At 45.5% G+C, this 20,343-nt stretch overlaps 1 protein-coding gene across 3 annotated transcripts in view; it reads right to left on the bottom strand.

The window, feature by feature from the left end:
* LOC117870440 (E3 ubiquitin-protein ligase TRIM39-like) overlaps window positions 1-20,343 on the bottom strand; it is a 44,046-nt gene that overhangs the window by 4,934 nt on the left and 18,769 nt on the right. Inside the window, exons 2-9 of one of the 3 annotated variants that reach the window (XR_004643981.1) lie at window positions 13,040-13,464; window positions 11,230-11,325; window positions 8,502-8,732; window positions 7,648-7,670; window positions 6,334-6,449; window positions 4,963-4,995; window positions 2,470-3,106; window positions 1,361-1,902 (exon numbers count right to left, since the gene is read on the bottom strand). Coding sequence is in view for 1 of the 3 variants with exons in the window: in XM_034757591.1 (XP_034613482.1) it covers window positions 2,568-3,106; window positions 4,963-4,995; window positions 6,334-6,449; window positions 7,648-7,670; window positions 8,502-8,732; window positions 11,230-11,325; window positions 13,040-13,464 (1,463 nt within the window). In the remaining 2 variants the exon portion in view is untranslated. Of the gene's footprint in view, window positions 1-1,360; window positions 3,107-4,962; window positions 4,996-6,333; window positions 6,450-7,647; window positions 7,671-8,501; window positions 8,733-11,229; window positions 11,326-13,039; window positions 13,465-20,343 lie in introns of those variants that run through there. The other 2 variants (XR_004643980.1, XM_034757591.1) reach the window with 2 other exon arrangements.

Genomic DNA, 20,343 nt, shown 5'->3' with positions numbered 1-20,343 from the left:
CCCAATTCCTTCTTTGGGGGAGAGCCCAGGGCTGGGGGATCAGGGGAGTGCTGGTGGGGGCCAGAGCTGGGGCTGCACGGGGTGTGGGTGGGGGAGAGCCCAAAGCTGGGGTGGCAGGAGGTGTGGATGGGGGCCAGAGCTGGGGTGGCAGGAGGTGCGGGTGGCATGAGAGCCCAGGGCTGGGGTGGCAGGGGGTGCGGGAAGAGCCTAGGACTGGGGAGGCAGGGGGTGTGGGTGGGGGAGAGCCCAGGGCTGGGGCAGCAGGAGGGTGCAGGTGGGGGCCAGAGCTGGGGCAGCAGGGGGTGTGGGCGGGGGAGAGTCCAGGGCTGGGGCAATACAGGGTGGGCGGCAAAAAACCTAGAGCCGGCTCTGTTCCTACCATTCACAGCAAGCTGCAGATTACAGTACCATATTCCTTCCCCCTCCCTTTCTTGTTGCTAGTGCCCAAGGGAATGCTGGGAAATGTAGTTCTTTCCGTGCTCCAGGGCTGGCTCTATAGGCAGGGAGCTCACCAAGGAACTACAGCTCCCAGGGCCCCCTGTTGGTTCTCAGCTCCCATGCTGGATTCTTGCGCCCCTTGCAAATCTGCCGCCCCAAGCAACTGCTTGGTTTGCTGGTGCCTAGAGCCGGCCCTGCCTGCAGCGTTCTTTGCACCCCTGCAGAAAGTGAAGGAGGAACAGGGGGTGTGTGATTGGGAATATTCATGGCACAGTTTGGGGGCATTGCCCCCCAAATAGAGGCAAGGGGTGGGAGGCACATGGGGTGCAAGGTCACATGCCACTGCCCCTGCCCCCGCCATTTCTGTGAACGCAGAGCTGCGCAGCCCAGCTGGAAAAAGGTGCTGCTCAGCTCCCTGGACTTCAGCTGGACACCACCTTCTGGGTCCTAGTGCTGGTTGAGCTCCCTTCTGTGTGCTGAGAGCCATCCTTCATCTTGTACAACAGTGAGTGAAAGAGGCAGTGGGGAAGGAAGGGGCATAGGATGGGGAAGAGAAGGGGATAGGGGAAGTGGGGGCAGGGAGAAAGAGGCAGTGGGGAAGGAAGGGCTGGGATGGGGAGGAGATGGAGCAGTGGGGAAGGGGCATGGGATGGGGAAGAGAAGAGGACAGCCAGTGCATGATGGAACTTTGGCATCACTCCTATATTTCATATCACTCCTATTTTCCTCATCTTGTTATGCCTTTACATCTTATACTGGGCAGCAGATTGGGCTTTCAGGTCTCTGTTCATTTAAAATTTCTTTGGGCAAAATCCATGTGGAAACCAACCTTTGTTTCTATTTCAAAATACACCTCACACAGCAAACCAGAGCTTTCCAGAAAGTTTTAACAGACAAATTCTTCTCCCAGGTGCATCCATTGGGCAATTTTAATAGGTGAACTGGAGAACACAGGCAGTTTGTCTACACTGGGGAAATGCATTATGTTAGAAAATATATTAACACATTTAAACTAACCCTGATACATATGACTTAGGTGTTTTTGCAAATCCCATCCTAAGTTATTTAGGAGCACAAATTCCATTGAAAATCAATAAGATTTAAGTCACTTCGTTTTTTTTTTTAAATTCAGCCTTAGTACGTTATATACACAGTAATAGCTGTATTTAAAATATATTAGCTGCTTGTGGCTAATGAATGAGCAGCTAACATGATTTTAAACACAACGGCCCATGTCTGCGCTAGGCGCAAAGCCACGTTTACTTTCATGTTCGTTAAAACACATTAGTTAACATGTTTTTTTAACCAGGATGCCTTTTTCCAGTTTAAACAAAACCAAAGAGGGAATTTGACCCTGTACGTACAGCAAGATCTGCCGAAGATAAAAGAAAGATCTTCTCTTCTAGTTTCTGCCACAGAAGCAGTTCATTTCCTATTGCAGAATAATAATATTCTGAGACAAACCTGTTCAGGGGAAAAGTAAGGAGATTTGATCCAAATACTAAAACTTGCATATTTGATACTTAAGCACAACTCCTCTTCAGCCAGGCCTCCCCCTCCCAGGGCCTTGGCTGGGTCTCCCTGTCCCACTCCCTCGGGGTCTCACTCCAGACAGATTTGGCATCCTGGATCATAGAGTCCCAGCCTAGAGCACCTCTCTGCCCTCACACAGAGCTCCACAACCCTCTCTTATCACTGTCTCCATGGTTATACAGATGGGTGGGTGATGGCTGGAAGTTGGGTGGGAAAGGGTCTGGCTGAGTTCTGCAGGGTCATACAGACTAAGAAGCTAGGGCTAGCAGAGCGTGCTTCATGAGGTCTGACTAGGATGACCACTCATCCCTTGTTTTAATGGACTGTTGCTTATTTCATCGATTTGTCTCTTGGGGTGACCACCCATTCCTTATTTTAAGAGATGTCCCTGACCATTTTAAAGATTACATTGACGTTTATGATAATTGCATTGTATTCTTGAAGTAAACTTGAGAGAGAAATATATATGACAGGTTAAAGGAAATAGCGTTTCCTTACCACATCCTTTAAAATAAAGCCTTGTCCCTTATTTTTCACGTGGGTTTTCTCTTCTTTCCAGCCAACAAAGATGGTCACCCTAGGCCTGACAGGGCATCTCAGGGACACAGTGTGAGCTGGGAACTGGGATGGAACAGACCAGAGAGTCTCCTGAATCCAACTCGGAAAAACGGGCAGATTCTCTCACCAGCAAAAAAAGTTGCTGGGAAAGTGAAGATCGGGTCCCCTTTACCAGCATTGATGAATGCCACCTTCCCCCTTTCATAGTCCAGATAAACCCGGATCCTGCTAGGTGCCTTGATCAGGAACAGGGAGGTCACAGGGGAGGTAGGAGCCCGGCACCACTGTTCCCCGCTCCATTCCACAGCCCAGACCCCGTCCTTAGAGCTAAAGTTGATCCGTCCCTTCCTGCTCACAGATTCTCTGGCCACCCCAACAGCACAGAGTCCCATTGCCTCCACCTCCCAGCAGTGCCTCCCAGAGGTGAATCCCTCACAGCCCAGCACACAGAGCTTCGTATCAAATCTCTCAGGATTGTTGGGCAGAGCCTGCCCTGTGTCTCCCCGTCTCACACTTCTCCGATCCGCAGACACGATGAGTTCGGGATGGGCCGTGTCTGGATCCAGAGTCACGTTTACTGGAGAGGGAAAATCAGAGGGTTAGGGGTAGAGCTCAGTCCTGTGGGAAAGTCTGATTGTATCAGGGACAGAACCTGTCCCAGCTGGAGAGTGAATCAGAGAATCGCCTCCCTCCTGGCTTTACCCTGCTCTGAATGGGGAGCCGATCTGAGCCAAGTGCAGGTGGGATCCACCCTCTGGGCTGAGATGCGTCAGTGACAGAGCAAGGGGATCAATCCAGGGCAGAGACTCAGAGCCTTTCCCAGTCTACACCACTTCTCTCCAGGGAGGGGACTAGAGATCCTAGTAGATTGTAGTGAAACCAAATGCCCCCCATCCAAGCATCTCATTGTGTTCCTCATCCCCTGAACTATGGTCCATCATATTAAAACTCCTCTCCCATTCACATCTCTCCCCACCTCCAGACCCTTGCTGGCTCAAATGCCACTTTCCTCTCATGCTCTCTTCCCACAATCCTGTTTCTTTCCTCTTGGTCCTCCATATTTTGTTGATTTCTGCATGACTTCTCACAGCACTTTGCCCTACCCTGCCTCCTCACGGAGCTGCTGCCAGGTGTGCTGGTCGGGGGACTGAGCTGGGAGGACCAAATAGGGGTATTGGGGAAGCCGAAGGCAGGAAGAGGGATTGTGTTAATAGGGACCAGGCCTGGGCAGGGGAACAGGGATCAGGGGTGTCCTCAGCACTTGGAGGATTCCCCTGACACAGCTGCCTCTGATTCCCAGCACATGAGGCAGCAGTGCCATGGTGAGGTCTGGATGTGCCAGAGCCTTGGCACAGAGATTCTAGGGTCTCCCAGAAAAGCCACCTAGCTCTCCCTGAGAGCAGAGCCAGCCAGTCGGAGAGCTCTTCAACCACCTCTGCTTGTCACAGAGACACTGGACACAGACCCAGCGAGTGCCCTGCACAGCCTCAAACCTCATTCCTTGCTACCACTCACACAGACAACTTCCCCTTCCCAGGCCCCCCAAATATTCCTGCTCACCCCCAGTGTCTCCAAAGCCATGCTCAACCCCTACATGACCATTCTGTGGTCTAGGGGATAGGGACCTGGACTGGTCTGGGAGTCACTGATTCCATCCTGCCCCATCCCTGTTTGCTCCCCTTCCCCATAGACCCCAATTCCAGACAGCCTGGGTCCCTAGCTCACCAAGGTCACAGCGGGGAGTCAGGTTGGAAACGACAACAAATAATTCAGTTTTTTTCTCTTTTCCATCAGAGGTGGTAGATCTGAGCAGGTCCATTGGCTCATCTTTACAAAACTCAGCCAGGCTATTCGGGTTCAGGGGAGTAGCTCTTGATGTGTTTAATCATTTTACAGTCAAAAGGGGCCAGTGTATGAGCTCTCAATGCAGGCGGTAGGTGTGGGAGTTTATAGTTAGAGGAACCCAAAGATGTGTGAGCAAAACAAGGCACAATTTACCCAAAAAACCTTTTGAATGTTTCATTTGAAAATATAATGAAACCTTTTACTAAATAAATTAGAGAGAAAATTCATTTCCTCTTTAAAGAGAGCTATTGTGCTCTGTTTGAAGACTCCGTTCAATCAATATATATATAAAACATAGGACTTTAGTCACACACGGAGTGGAAATCCCAGTGCAACCGTACAGCTGAACTATGGAGATGTTAATTCCTCAATGTATCCTCACGGTTACTCTATTATGTGAAAATATCCATGGAGGTCTGAGGCAATCCCCTTTCTCTTTCATTTCCTTTACTCTATGTATTCTCATAGCTTTTTGTCTAATGTGATTTTTAGATGCTGCTCTACCAGAAAAGCCAGAGTCCTAAATTAACTTGTTTTCTCTTTATTTTGGGGAAATATGCCCATAATTTTCAGTTGCCAAAAATTTACCTTTGTGCAATTTCCATTCAGATGAGAAAGATTCTAAAGGAAGGAAAAAAGGTGAAAGATAAGATTTCATGTTGTCACAATGATGGTGAAATTCCTAATCGTTAACATAATTGGTTTTATTGTATACCTGGTGTATATATTAATACAATCAAACACTATTTCAAACAAATAGAACTTGTTGAGTGATAACAATGTACTTGCCTATCACCTCATTTTATAAAATCTGATTACTTAAAAGTAAGGAAATGAATAGTTAAAGATATCTTCAGTCTCCTACCTGCATAATACACAGATAATCTAATGAAGTTTAGTAATGCACGCACTACAACAACCTTAACTCTGACCCAAAATGAAAAGTATTCTTTCACATTTAAGATTATTGTGATTAAATATACATTTCTTTATACTTAGTAAGAATAATATGTTCATTGTGTGGGCAGCGTATGATTTGTGATCTCCTTAAAGCCATCTTTGCTCCCCCACCCTCATTCCCACTAGAATGAGAAAACAGAGAATTGGGTTGTTCTATTTTAAGGTGATATAATTCAGAAACCCATTGTCTACAAGCTGTTAAATGGTGTGGAAAAATTCTGTCTTTGTCTACCGATTTTGAGATCAATATGAAAGTTTTAGTGGATTTAGGAACAGTGGATGAGTTAGCAAAATGGAGTTTATTGTAGAAATTGTAGTAGTAACGATGGAGCAACTGCTGCCATTTCATAATTAAAGATCAGGCGTAATCTTTTGAGTGACAGTGTTTAATCAGTAGTAACAAAGGGCACAATTCTTCCATCAGTGACATTAGTGCAATTTCCTATTGACATCAATGAGAGGTGTATCTATGCAGGTGTCAGAGCCAGGACTAGAAATGCAAGAGTCTGTCGTTAGTCCTATGCTTAGTTCACAAGACAGTGTGGTGTCTCATGCTACTGAGCTGCCAGTTCTCTGTCACTAGAGGGCGCAGTAGCTGTTCAATAGCGTAACTGCCTCTGGAAATTTCCATTACTTGCATCTGATGAAGTGGGCATTCACCCACGAAAGCTTATGCTCCCAATACTTCTGTTAGTCTTAAAGGTGCCACAGGACCCTCTGTTGCTTTTGGCTTAAGAATAGGGAACCAACTTGAAGGGACCTTTTATTGCTCCCAATGACATCAGTAGCGGCCTGACAAGCACTGTTGCCTGTCGCTACAAATTAAACTGGGGTCTTCCCAAAAACTGTGACCTGAACCCATGATTTCTTATTATCTCAAAGCCAAGGCCCTGCATGGCTGTGAGGGAGGACACAAATAACCTGCCAGGTTTAAGCAAGATCAGTGATCAGTTCTCAGCCCTAGTGATCAGTGTCTGTCTGTGTAACAGGGCTCCTTACCTCTGCATTTCTTCTGTATGTTCTGTAGAATTGTAGATTTTTCAGAGAAATTCCAGCTGCCCCATTTCAGTTCAGGAGAAAGAGACAAAGGATTCTGAAATGTCTTTCTTTCACATCTAGAGAAAATGACCTACTATTAGTGAACGTTATCTGAATCTTCAGTCTCCAATGATCAAAGCTGCCGAGTCCAGATTTAAGTCCCTCGGCTCTCCTGATGAGTGCTTATTTCCCAGCCCATCTGTAACTGAAAGCATTTTAAGCCCTTTAATTTTATTGTTGTATAACTCAAAAAATGAAGTGAGTCACATAGCTTTTAATAGCTCCATCTTCTGGGTCAGAGTTAAGGTTGTTTTTGGAATGTCTAACTGAAATTGTGTCCCATATAGTTTATTTTCAGATAATGCATTAACTGCAGGAGACATTTTTTCCTCTGAATTACAGTGCCCATTCTTTAACAATCAGTATAAATCAGTGTTTTTCAAACTCTTTTTTCTTGCGACCCAGTTGAAGAAAATTGTTGATGCCCATGACCCAACACAATTATATATTTTGACTAGAGTGTGGGCTCAGAGGTGGGGCTATGGATGAGGGGTTTGGGATGCAAGAGGGGGCTCTGGGTTTGGGGGGCTCAGGGCTGGGGCAAGGAATTGAGGTGCGGGGGTGTGCTGCAGGCTTACCTCTGGCAGCTCCTGGTCAATGGAGCAGTGGGGGTTGCTAAGGCAGGCTTCCTGCCTGTCCTGGCACCGCGGACCACGCTGCGCTCTGGAAGTGTCGAGCAGCAGGTCCGATTCCTAGGCCAGACAATGGGAGTGCAGAGCTGGTGCTTGGGGTGGGGCAGGGATGCATGCGGAGCCCCGTGGCCCCCCCGCTTAGGAGCCAGACCTGCTGCTGGCTGCTTCCAGAGTGCAGCGCGGTGTCAGAACAGGTAGGGACTAACCTACTGGACTTTTATCGCTTACACTTTACAGTGAGGCTTATTAACCTTGGAACAAACTACCAAGGGAAGTAATAAGTCTTTAATCTCATGACTTGTTCAAGTCAAGACCGGATGCCTTTCTAAAAGACATGCTTTAGCCAAACACAAGTTGTTAGGGTCAGTACAGGCTAATTGGTTGAAATTATCTCAATGTTATACAGGTCAGACAGACTTGATGATCTAATGGTTCCTTCAGGCCTTAAAATCTATGACCTTGACCACTTCTATGCATCTTAAAATGTAGGGTATATTGATGGTTCCATTCCTTTCATCACCGTGCCCAAGCACCTTTCCTTAATCATGACGTGTGAGGGGGGGAGTGCAAAGGAGCCACATACCTTCTCAAGGTGCTTCTGATGTCCTACAGGGGGAAAGCGAGAGAGAAAAGGAACCTCAGTCCACATGCCACACACTGGGATCCTGCACTGAAGAGGATTTACTTTGCTTTGAGATATGAGGCAGCTTTAAGTTATTTTCTGACTCACAGTTCCCTCTATTCACTTTTCACAGCCCTGGAGATCACTTTTGGAGTTTAGTGTTTTAGAGAACTTTCCTCCAACACTCAAAATGCGAAGATTATTTTTCTTTTACTCGTCTGAGCGTGACAGGGAAATCTTGGAGCAGTAACCACTGGAATTTAGCTACTGGACCTGAGCAGTGTGGAACAGGGCAGAGGACCACACAATGTAGCCATACAGGAGCATTAGATTTTGCAAAAGCACAATTTAGGGAATTAAGTTTATGTAGTTTAACGAGTAGAGCTGCTTGCATTTTGAATAATATTTTGTTATGAATTTTGTGTTTAGCAAATTGTACGATTTCTGTAAGTTTATATGATACTCATAAGTATAGAAATAGCAGTGGCCTAGAGGCCAGGATATTTTCTTACTGAGTGATACTGAATGTGACAGTAAGAGTCTGGATAAATAATACAAACAAAAATAACTAAAAGTTTAGTTACTACAAGTCCAGATCTTTTACTAGCTCCAGGAAGATGGGATTTTTTAACAGGGCTTTTCCATGTCTCAGATCTACGTTTCTGTGAGCTTTCTTTCACAGGATAATATAATTTCGATGTCAACAAAATACACATTAAGTTATATTGAGACCTCTGACTCTGGAATCTGGTACACATGATGCAGGCCCTCCCCTCCTTGTATAGGGATTTCGGGTGTTTCCATCATAGTCTCACCTGCAGAAATTCACTTGCTGACAGCTGACACTTCTTGTATAGCTCATAGATCAACTTATTGAGAAGTGATATTTCCTCATTTAGTCTGTCGATATATCCATCCCTCTTCTTCACGATGTCCTGCTCCATCTCATCGAGCTGGGCCAGCTGGAATCTCTCTTGTTTCTCCAGAAACCGACGCAGTTGCTGAAATTCAGACACAATCTTCTGCCTCTCGGTTTCTGTCTTTTTCTGTAATGGGCAGATACGAAGAGAGAGAGGGCAGAGAGTCATGGGACATTTCATAAAGCTCCCTATATTCCATAGTGATTAATTCACTGCGACCACTAAGAATTCAGCACCTGATGTGTCATGAGAACATGGTTATTGCTCAGTAGAAAACTTCCTTAGCAGCCCCGAGTGCTTTAAATAGGAGGTTATTTTTCTTACATGATTAGAATATTTAGTGTGGGATACAAAGGCATTTACCCACCAAACTTCTACTGAAATCAATGTGAATTAGGCACCTAAATATCTTTGTATCCCAGGCTTAGTTGTCAGTGGGCTCTGGAAAACAAGGTTGTTAGGTCATTGTAAATCAGGAAGGGTGGCAGGAACTGGAACCTAGAGCGAGACCAGCAGGGACTTCAGAATGGTTGGCAGAAAGTGGAATTCAGAACTGGATGGGTCGAGACACGTGAAGAGAGACCCCTGAACATGGTAACCGACCGGGAGAATGAAGCAGAGGCCAGTTTCTTACAGGACAATGACAAACACACAGGGCAGCCCACATGACTGACGGAGGGTATGGCTATACTGCAATCCCGGGCTGCGATTGCAGCTTGAGTTGATGTGCCTGAGCTAGCATTAATCTAGCTAGCTCAGGTCTGGGGCAGTGAGGCCGTGGCCACGTGCACTGCAGCATGGACTCGTCCTGTGAGTAAATTCCCAGGGCTCCAGGTAGGCTTGTACAGCCCATGCCAAAGGTGCTGGAAGGGCTGCAGCACCCCTGGCTTGGAGTGGTTTCCATTATATCCAGGGGTTACAGTTTGGTTCAGTGGCTCACAGCACCCCCACTATAGAAATTGCTCCAGCACCCCTGGCCCGTGGTGAAGCGCACGCTAAGGCAGCGTCACTGCTCCAGTATTGGAGCTAGCTAGTTTAGTTCCTCCCCTGAGGCATGGCTCAAACTTCCTCCCTCATGTGTGCTAATCGGAGTGGCTTCTCCCCCCTTCCTCGCAGGGGAGGCTGGCGGAACCTGCCAGGCTGGAAGGCTAATCGCCACGGCTGTTGCTCCGCTGAAGGAAGCTGGCAAAGGCCGTGCAGCTGACTGGAGGCACATTTCCAGCATCTGGGAGAGGGTGGAGGGAGAACTGATTGAAGGCGGGGAAAGGCAGAGTAGAGTATCCTAAGGCGAGAGGCCTGAGATATAACTCCAGCTGCAGGGAGGGGGCTGAGGGAGGAGGGAAATTCGGCTTGAGACTGCATGGAAGCAGCTCCCAGCCTACGTTGGATGCTAAACTGTATTACACTGCCCACTAACTGGTGGTGGTGTATGCAACGAACCTTACTTCAGCTCACGACAGCCATTCCTGGCAGTGCAATAGAGGCTCTTATAGTGAACTATCTGGTGTATTGCTCCATAAAGGAAGCTCAACTGGTCCATATTTGGTACAGAAGCCTGACCTGCTAGTAACAGCCCTGCAACCTAGCGTGTACTAGAAGTACATGACACACGGGTCCAGAGAGACAGCTGAGGGGGAACTGTTTGGAGGAGGGAGGAGCTAGCTATCCACTGCTCTAAAGGGAAGAGACAGAGGGACTGCTTACAACATGTCACAGCTACGGCAGAGAAGGGCTTTGAGGAAGCAGGGTCATAAGCTGCGGGGCAGTAGATCCAGGCTGGGATAGCAGAGTCCAGAGATCTGGTGATGATGTTAACCAGCAGGGCGAAGGTAGGAGCGAGCAGCCCAGAGAAGGAGTCGAGGGATGAAAGAAACAGCCCATATCTGCCTAAAAACGAGTCCTTGGGCTGGACCCAGAGGAGAGGGTGGGCCGTTGTCCCCAGACAAAGAAGGAAGGTAGGAGAACAAGAAAGAAAAAGGGGCCAAGAACTGTGAGTCCCAGAAGCAGGGTGAGGACCAGGCTTAAATGACACTAAACTTTGGGGTTTCTTATTTGGGACATCTCTGTTAACCCTGAAAAGTGAAATGAACAATGAGCTGAGCTGGCCGGAGGGTTAGGCTATGGACACAGACTGTTGTGGAGTCAGGATGGATAAAGGGGGATTCTAACCTGAAAGAATCCTGGCAACACTGCATCTGGATATGAGGGGGGTGCTCCAGAGGTGAGAAACTCCACTGCAGAGACACCTAGGGCTCATCTTGTTTCTGAAGTTGCAACTTGAAGGTAAAGGAACTTGGCTAGCACTAGCTTATAGCAAAGCTCAAATCTAGTCAAGAAAGATGCATTGATTTGCTTTGTTTCTGAATAATTTTTTTTTACTGTTTTTTCTTTGCTAAATAAATAACTACTTTTTAAGAAAGAGCTGTTGAAATGTTTGGAAATCCATGTTGTCTTCCATCCATGGAGAGAATCAAGCAGGCAGATTTTCTTGTATTCTCCATTTATCTGCTTAACGTCTATTAAACCAAAACAGAGCTTTGCTTTGCAGTGAGGAATAAATAAATAATATCTCATTCATAAAGTAGTGTATGCGCTACTGCCGATGAGCAAGAATAACACCTACCAGCAGTTCCTGGCTTTTCTTTTCCTCATTCGATCGGAATGTCAGAACCTCTTTTCGATTCTTCTTTAAAGTCTCCAGATGGCTCAGAATCTGATCCTAAGAAAAGAGAAAATATTTTTTACTTTAATTGCATTTTTGAGCCATATTTTCCCTCAGTGGATCCTGACTTCTTTTTTTGCTTTGAGTCATAAAGCTGGTTTCCTCTGAGTGAATCCCCGGCAAGCACAGAACCATGATAATTTGATAATAGGACCACTTCTAGCAACATCAGGGGGTGCTGAATGTGGCTGGACTGCATTGTGCTCTGGCAGTGACTTATCAGCATAAAAGCCACGAGGGTCATTATAAGCCAGTGTATTAGAATTAGAGTTGGTAAAAAAAAAATTCATTGGAATGAAATTTTTCATGAAAAATACCCTATTTTTCATGAGAACTTCAGTTCTGAGGGGAGGGGGGGAAGTGAAATGAGGATCCCTGGCTGCCTGCCTAGAAGGCTCTGGTCAATTTCACATTCGTCCCGTGAAATTGACAAAAGCTTTCCCAGCCTGCTGCCAGGGGAGCTCTGTTCTGCCTTGTCCCTTGCTCGGGGGATTATACTTTTTCCAAAAATGCAAAAAATAATAATAATAAAAGAAAAACTGCAAAAAGGAATTGCCTCTTTTCAGACAGCTCTAATTAGAATAACACTGAGGGCTTTTCTATACAGGGAAACTGACTGGCATGGCAATGCTGGAATAAACTATTCCACAATAACTGCCTGTGTGGACACTATTCTGCAATAAAAGTGAATTTATTCATGAATTATTGCTCCACATTGGAAGCAGAATAGTTATTCCAAAATAATGTTAGCTGTATTCCAGAACAGAGTGTCCACATCGGGGAGTTATTCCAGCAAAGCTATAGTGGAATAGTAATTCTGAAGCAGCTATGTTGGTCAATTTCTCTGTGTAGACAAGCCCTAAATTATGCTGGTGGTCAAACTACCTCCCAGGGGGCAAAGGTAGCAGATAGCTCCCTTTGCCCTCCCCCCAACAAGCCCTGTGTCAAGCATATCTTGGACAGATCCTAGGATCAGGGCCAAAACTTTCACATTGAAATCCATAGTTGTCATTTTCAAATTCTGCTACCCTCCTGAAGGACTCAGAATGTCCAAGAGAGGTGAGACAATGGCACTTGCTGCACCACCTCTCAAAACTCCCGCAAATCACAGTCTGTCGTTGCTCTAATTTCTGCCCAACCGACTCTTTGGGCTTTATGCATCTGACATAACAAGTGAAAAATTCCAGGCTGCTTCCTCAACCTACCTGGTCAGGCCTGCAGACCTGTCATTGAGCTAAAAATAATTCATGCCCTTTCAATATAGCATTCTGGAGAATTTATTTGAAACAACCTTAACTGTAAGCATCACTGCCTATAATATTAATATTTTTAATGGTAGTGTTCAGTGAACTTGGCTTTGGCCCTGGACATTGAAATCTCAACTAGGTGAGTCCAGTAAACAAGGTTTGATTTATATATATATATATATGTGAATCCTTTGGAAGGGATGAGAGGTGGAGGGAAATACACAAACATGTTAAATGTTTTGGTTTCTGAATGCCTATCATTTAAGGTGTCATAATTATTGAACACCTTGTGAAAATTATACCTCATCCACAGACAGCTGTTGTCAATTTTGAAGGTGAAATTCCCTTTTTGTGAGCTTTTCGGACACACGAGGCAAATTCTGCTTATCGTGGAAACTCACTTGTAACCTCTGCTATAGAGCCACTGCTGACTGTCTAATAATCCATGGTTAGTGATTGCTTACCTTGTACTCCTGGGCAGCCTCCTCTATGGGAACCACAGCGTGGGCTTTGTGATCTCGGGACAGATGGCAAACCATACAAATGGGGGTTTGATCCTCTTGGCAGAAGACTTTTAAAACCTCACTGTGTTTCTTACACTCTCTCCGGACTTCTGGTTCATTTGTTGACTCCAGTCTAAGTGTTCTGGAGGCTTCAACAATGTTCTTCAGCTGCCTGTTTGGTTTGAAGTTTCTATGGGAAAAGGTTTCTCTGCACTCCGGACAGCAGAAGTTTGTCTTCAGTCCATCCCACCACACATTGATGCAGGCCTGGCAGAAATTGTGCCCACAATCTAAAGACACTGGATCTTGAAAATAATCCAGACACAGTGAACAAGTCAGTTCACCTAGGAACCGTTGTGCTGGATTCGCAGCAGCCATGGCTGCTTCTGCAGAGAGGAGAGGAATTTAGTTTCTTTTTGCTGTTCTCAGAATTGGGCTGATTCTGAACTTTGCACACCAAACAGGCGTTTCCTGTGTATACATTGTCTCATGTTACTTTTGGGAGGCTGGAGACATCTTTTGGTCTGAGTTAGCACCTGGAGGAAGCACCAGGACAGCCTGTGGAGTGGCTGCAACTGATGCTGTTGGTCCCTGCAATGGTGCAGCATGTCCACTCTGCAGAACAGTTGTTTGAAAAACAGCATCTGCCACATCCACACCCAGCTCTATACAGCATTTCTTCCTGCCATCGCTGTGCCGCTGAATTGTGGGACTCCAGAAGATGTCATAGCACAGCTCTCTGGAGCAGGTGGTTCTGGGAAATTTTACAAAGTACTGTGGGCTGCCAGTGGTATTCCAGCCTTCTGAGGGTATAAGGATAAGGCCTTTTTCTGTAGCCATATTATAAGGCCTGTAGCCATATTGTAAGGCGTAAAGCAGGGGTCGGCAACCTTTGGCACGCAGCCCATCAGGGTAATTGACTGGCGGGCCATGAGAGTTTATTTACATTGATTATCCACAGACACTTCTGCCCACAGCTCCCAGTGGCCGTGGTTCACCGTTCCTGGCCAATGGGAGCTGCGGGAAGCGGCGGCTGGGCTGCGGGAGGAGTGGGTGGCAGGGATGTGCTGGCCGCTGCATCCCGCTGCTCCCATTGGCCAGGAATGGCAAGCCACGGCCACTGGGAACTGCAGGAGGCTGTGCCTGCGGACAATCAATGTAAATAAACTCTCGCAGCCTGCCAGCCGATTACTCTGATGGGCTGCGTGCCAAGGGTTGCCGACCCCTGGCCTAAAGCCTATGGCCTTTGTCTGTAGCCAGATTGAAAGAGCAGCAGCCATTAGATGAGAAGCAGGAAGTCACATCCTCACATTCCATCTAAATTACATTAAAATAGTGTAAGATCAGACTGTTAAGAAGGAGATCCTGTTCTAATGGCCCCACTATCGCCAGATAAAGAAACAGATCTTAAGATGGTTAAAGAAAACTTAGTTTGATGGCATCCTGTCTGGCAAGAAATCACTTCTCAATAGTTGGGGATGTGAAATCCTCATTTCTTTATTGTTCTGTCATTATGGTCCCCACTTCCCTATTGTTTGTCTGTATGATCTCTGTCTGGTTCTTTAATTGTTTCTGTCTGCTGTATAATTAATTTTGCTAGGTGTAAATCAGTTAAGGTGGAGGGGTATAATTGGTTAGAGAATGTTGCAATATAAACAATGAGGAATCCTTGTGGCACCTTAGAGACTAACAAATGTATTTGGACATAAGCTTTTGTGGGCTAGAACCCACTTCATCAGATGTATCAGATGAAGTGGGTTCTTGCCCACGAAAGCTTATGCCCAAATAGATTTGTTAGTCTCTAAGGTGCCACAAAGACTCCTCATTGTTTTTGCTGATACAGACTAACACGGCTACCGCTCTGAAACATTACAATATATTAGGATTGATTAGTAAAATTTTAGTAAAGTAATTGGTTAAGGTATAGCTAAGCAGGATTCAAGTTTCACTATATAAACTGGGCTCCAAGAAGGAGACCAGCAGAGAGAAGGAACAGAAGAAGAAAAATAAGAAAAGACACGGAAGAAGATGACCACACCTCCAAGTCACAGCCTAAGATCAAAGCTGCCAAGAATCTTCTGCATGACCGTGACGTGCAGCAACCAGAATCCAGACGAGACTGACCTTGCCTGGCCAACAGGGAAAGTTCGCCTGCCTGATCAGGATTGGTGAGCATAGCATTGTATGTTTAGCATGTATACTCTGCTTGCTCGGTAATTGTTAATAAATAGAGAGTAAAGATATTACTGTGTAAGGCTCTTTCACTGGTAAAAGATCCTGCAAACCCACAGGAAGTTACGCTCTGAGCAGGGGCGGCTCTCCAGTCCCGCGGCTTCGGCGTACCCACCGCCGAATTACTGCCGAATCCGCGGGACCGGCCAACCTCCCGCAAGGGCATGCCGCTGAAGGCTGCCTGACTGCCGCCCTCGCAGGGACCGGCAGGGCGCCCCCCGTGGCTAGCTGCCCCAGGCACGCGCTTGGAGCGCTGGTGCCTGGAGCCACCCCTGAGAGCCCTAAGAATTGGGTATGGGTGGGTATTTAAATGAATAGGTTTACACGTGAACCCTAGGAGCGGGTAAAAGTGGGTGTCCCTGGAGTGTGTGAGCGACAGAGAATTTTGTGCGGTTAACAAGGGGGAAAATCCTAGAGTCATATTCCTCTCCCAACCAACACAATAACTGTGGCAGTAACCATATTTTTTCTGCTTAATGTTTGCTCTTTGCGATTGATACAATAATTTCTAAATACTGTCTCATTAGCCATGTTCCCACAGGTCATCAGGGTAAGTACAGATGGTTTGTGACAGAGGAAAAGGGAAAATAGGTGGCTGGAACACTGGTGGTAGGAATCACTGCCTGATTCTCCCCAACTGCAGCATGAAGACATTTTTCTATCTTGTGCCAAGGGCTTTGCATGACGCACAGATGGGCTTCTTAGCCTCCAGCTAACTTTTGCAAAATCCTAATCGACAAAGCTGTTCTGAGTGACAAAAAGGCCTGGTGGATCTGTGTTGCACACAGTGATGTACACAATCAAGTGTTTTTACGTCTACCCTGGGGACTTTTAAAGCAGGCTGCCACAAACTTCTATTCTTTAGGCTAAGGAGAGAGCTCTCTGAGCTATTCTTCCAAATTTTAAAAAAAGCTGTTCAATTTTGCACTTTGTGTTGGGAAGTTGCATTTTGAGGATTGAGTTAATATGGCAAGTAACCATCATACTGCTTGGCAAGAGCTTATGGGCATTAGGATTTTATCACTGCAAATTTGAAGGCTAAAGTCCAGCCCCTCCCTATTCTTAGAGAAGAGTGAGTCTATAATTTATGGGAAAATACAAAACAGTTTTAGGAAGTCCTGTGTTCTGACTGGCCATTCGACATCATGTTGTGACAAATATTGCAACCCCACGCAGTATCTTTGGGGACTATTGTATTACATTTATAAATGGCTTATGTATGATTGTGTCTGACTCCGTGGGGGACAGTACCATGGCTCCTCTAGGAACTAAAAACAGAGAGGGTGATAATAGGTGATTAAAGTGAGTTGCTAAAACTGTAAACAACCTGAGAGGCACCACCCCCTTCTGCTCCAGGCTTCTTGGCTAGGGCCACCTGGCCTCCCCTTTCACACACCACACCCTGTGCAGCCAACAGAAGGGGATGTCAAAGCTTTAACTGTATAAGGAAGGTCAAATGGATTTAAGCCATTTAAGCTTTTTAAAAATGTTCTGGGTGGGGTGATTCCACCAGTGGCACCTCATAGCGACCCATTGCCTTATTCAAACAAACAAAAAGCTTAGTTTAAACCAGTTCAAGTTGCTAAGAGCAAATAATTCCCAATTTAGAACTAGAAAAGCCAAGCAATACCGGGTAAAGCCAGACAGCTACATAACACACATCGCCCTCTCACATTGACACAATCCCTACCTCACATACTACCACTATTATCTCTAATGATCAAATACTGATTTAAAATCCCCTCAGAAGTTTATTCTGCTCTCTCTTTTTCAAAAATCAATCGCAAGTCCATTCGAATGTTGCCTATTTTTCTCTCTACTTCTTGAATATGGATAAAAAATTCCCTCCTTTTGGGGCTTTTTTCCTCTACCAGCAATAAGCTGCAGCCATTTCTGGTTTTGGAAGGAAACTGTTGGCCTGAGTCATTACTGCACATTATGGACAGATGGCATGGCAGGGGTTAAACCTCCGATGATCAACTCTCTCTTCAGATTAAATCCCTTGCCTCTCCAATGATCAATTATTGACAACATATCCCTTCAGAGTTGATCTAATTTTCAAACACTGATAGAAAATGCCCTCAGATTTTGTACTTTCTCTTTCAAATAATTGAATATTGATGTGAAATGGCCTCAGATTTTGCCCCATTTCCATCCTAATTCTCAAATATTAATAGAAAATCCCATCAAATTTGGTCCTCTTCCTAATTATTGAGAATTGATATAAATTCCCCACACATTTTGCAATACTGCACTATTTCACAGGGATGTTATGAAGCACCATTAGCTGCATTTTATACATGGGGATACAGGCACAGAGGGATGAAATGACTTGACTAAGGTCACACAGCAGGTCAGTTTCAGGACTAGGAACAGATTGCACGATTCCTGTATGCTATTTAAGTGTCCTCCTCACTAAACCATAGCTGCTGTATTAGAAATTCATGTTCTGTCCGTCAAGTTGTGGTGCAGGCAGGAGCAGAGAGAGGTCAGCGGTACAACGGAGGGACAGCAGGGTTGGACAACAGCCAGCAGGAAGTTTGTGCTATGCAGTGTGTACAGCATGATGGTGGCGACTAAGGACGTTCTCTCCAGACTTGTCCTGCAAGCCAAGAGAGCGCTGAGTAAATGTCACCAGATCTTCTCATGCAAAAATACAAAGGTAGAGGAGGGCAAGCACCAGGATAATGAAATCTCTTCTGAACCCTCATGAGAGTGAAAGAAGCTGGTGTACGTAGGTGGCAGTGGCACGCATTAGGGGAATATGGTAGATTGATTTGGTTCAATGAAATAAGGACCATAACCAACACTTTACAAAGGGTCCTTCAAGGGAAAATGTGTCATGCTTCAATAAATTCAGCTTCTCTCACTTGTGTATTCCTGTGTGGGTATAAACAAGATCCCCAGCACTGAGCAGCAGATGGGACCTAAACGATGCGACAAGGGCCTCTGGTTTTTGCAGTGTTCCACTGCAGAGGGTGAGATGAAAGTTCAGCTTCAGTCTGTGTATTAAAAATGCCTTTTTCACTGAATGATACAAATGTGAATAATCCCGTTCTGGGCAACGTCTTGTGGGTTATTTATTTTGATGCTAAATTTCCTGCTTTTCTTTGTACTGGTTGGTGACTGCATTGCGGATGTTGGTTATCAAATGGATGTAGAGAGAAAGCTGGAGGTTTTGTTGGCTGGGCAGAGGGTATTTGGGGCTTCTGGCATGGGAGGAACAGTTGGGATTGTGCAATCAATCATATTTGTTGGCTTTTCATTCTGAAATGGTCGTCAGTGAATGGTTAAATAGTGAATTTGAATTCAGGACTCCTGAAAATCAGGCCCCAAACTGGCACAGGATGTTATTGATACTGAATAATTCAACTAGCTCTAAGGCTGGGTCTACACTACCCGCCTGAATTGGTGGGTAGAAATCGACCTCTCGGGGATCGATTTATCGCGTCCCGATGGGACGCGACAATCGATCCCCAAATCGACGCTCTTACTCCACCAGCGGAGGTGGGAGTAAGCGCCGTCGACGGGAAGCCACAGAGGTCGATTTTGCTGCCGTCCCTACAGCGGGGTAAGTCGGCTGCGACACGTTGAATTCAGCTATGCTATTCGCGTAGCTGAATTTGCGTATCTTAAATCGACTCCCCCCTGTAGTGTAGATGTAGCCTCCGGTTTGCACCATTATTTCACTGATCTGCAAATGAGCTTGTCAGAGAAAATATGGACATTTTTTTTTATCCATACCAACAATTCTAGTGCCAGCAAATTTAATAATATGAACATACACCACCAAAGTATGTATTTATCCACATTTTTCGAGGACCAGTTTGGGAAAGAGAGAATTCAGATACAACAAACTGATTACAGCAAAATCATGGAGATTTCTACATGATAAAGAAAAAATAGTTACATGAAGAACAAATATGGCAATTTTTATCAGCAGTTTGCACCTCATGAAAACAACTTGGATGTGACAGAAACTGAACATTTTGGTTTTAATTCGGTGCATCTCAAGGAGGTTTTCCATGTGATCCGTTCATATTTATTTCATAGTCATACTGTGGTATTGCCATAGTATTTTCCACCCTTATAGTTCGATTATTTACTTGATGGTATAATGCGGGTGGAAGAGATGATCTAGTGGGAAATCCTGTGCATGAAGGAACTTCAGCATCACTGATATATTTTGCATCAATCCTATATTTCTCATCTCTTTTTGCCATTCCATCTTATACTGGGCAGCACAAGGGAATTGACTGGGCTTTCAGGTCTCTGTTAATTTTCAATTTATTTTGGCAAAATCCACGTGGAAACCCATCTTTTGTTTCTGACTCAGAATACACCACACACCAAACCAGAACTTTCCAGAAAGTTTTAATGACAAATTTCCCTCACACGCCCATTCTCTGGAGGGCTTTAATAAGGTGAACAGGAGAACACAAGCAGTTTGCCCACACTGGGAAAATGCATTATTTTATTCTAGAAAACATATTAAGTAAGGGCATGAAGAACTTTAGCAATCATAGGAATGGCCTTACTGGGTCAGACCAAAGGTCCATCTAGCCCAGTATCCTGTCTTCCAACAGTGGCCAATGCCAGATGCTTCAGAGAGAATGAACAGAACAGGTGATCATCAAATGATCCATCCCCCGTCGCCCACTCCCAGCTTCTGGCAAACAGAGGGTAGGGACACCATCCCTGTCCATCCTGGCTAATAGCCATTGATGGACTTATCTTCCATGAATTTATCCAGTTCTTTTTTGAACCCTGTTATAGTCTTGGCCTTCACAACATCCTCTGGCAAGGAGTTCCACAGGTTGACTGTGCATTGTGTGAAGAAAGACTTCCTTTTGTTTGTTTTAAATCTGTTGCCTATTCATTTCATTTGGTGACCTCTAGTTCTTTTGTTATGAGAAGGAGTAAATAACACTCACTGGTGAGAAGTGGAGAGACCCTGACCCCGACCCAGACGACTACGCTCCGCTGGCTGCCAGCATTGCTCAGGGGAGGGGGCTTGGGAGAAGGGTTGGAAT

The sequence above is a fragment of the Trachemys scripta genome, unplaced genomic scaffold (genome assembly GCF_013100865.1).
Source record: "Trachemys scripta elegans isolate TJP31775 unplaced genomic scaffold, CAS_Tse_1.0 scaffold_28, whole genome shotgun sequence".
Lineage (NCBI taxonomy): Eukaryota > Metazoa > Chordata > Testudines > Emydidae > Trachemys > Trachemys scripta.
The sequence above is the reverse complement of the archived record's forward strand: the minus strand, read 5'-3'. Positions and strand labels throughout refer to the sequence as shown.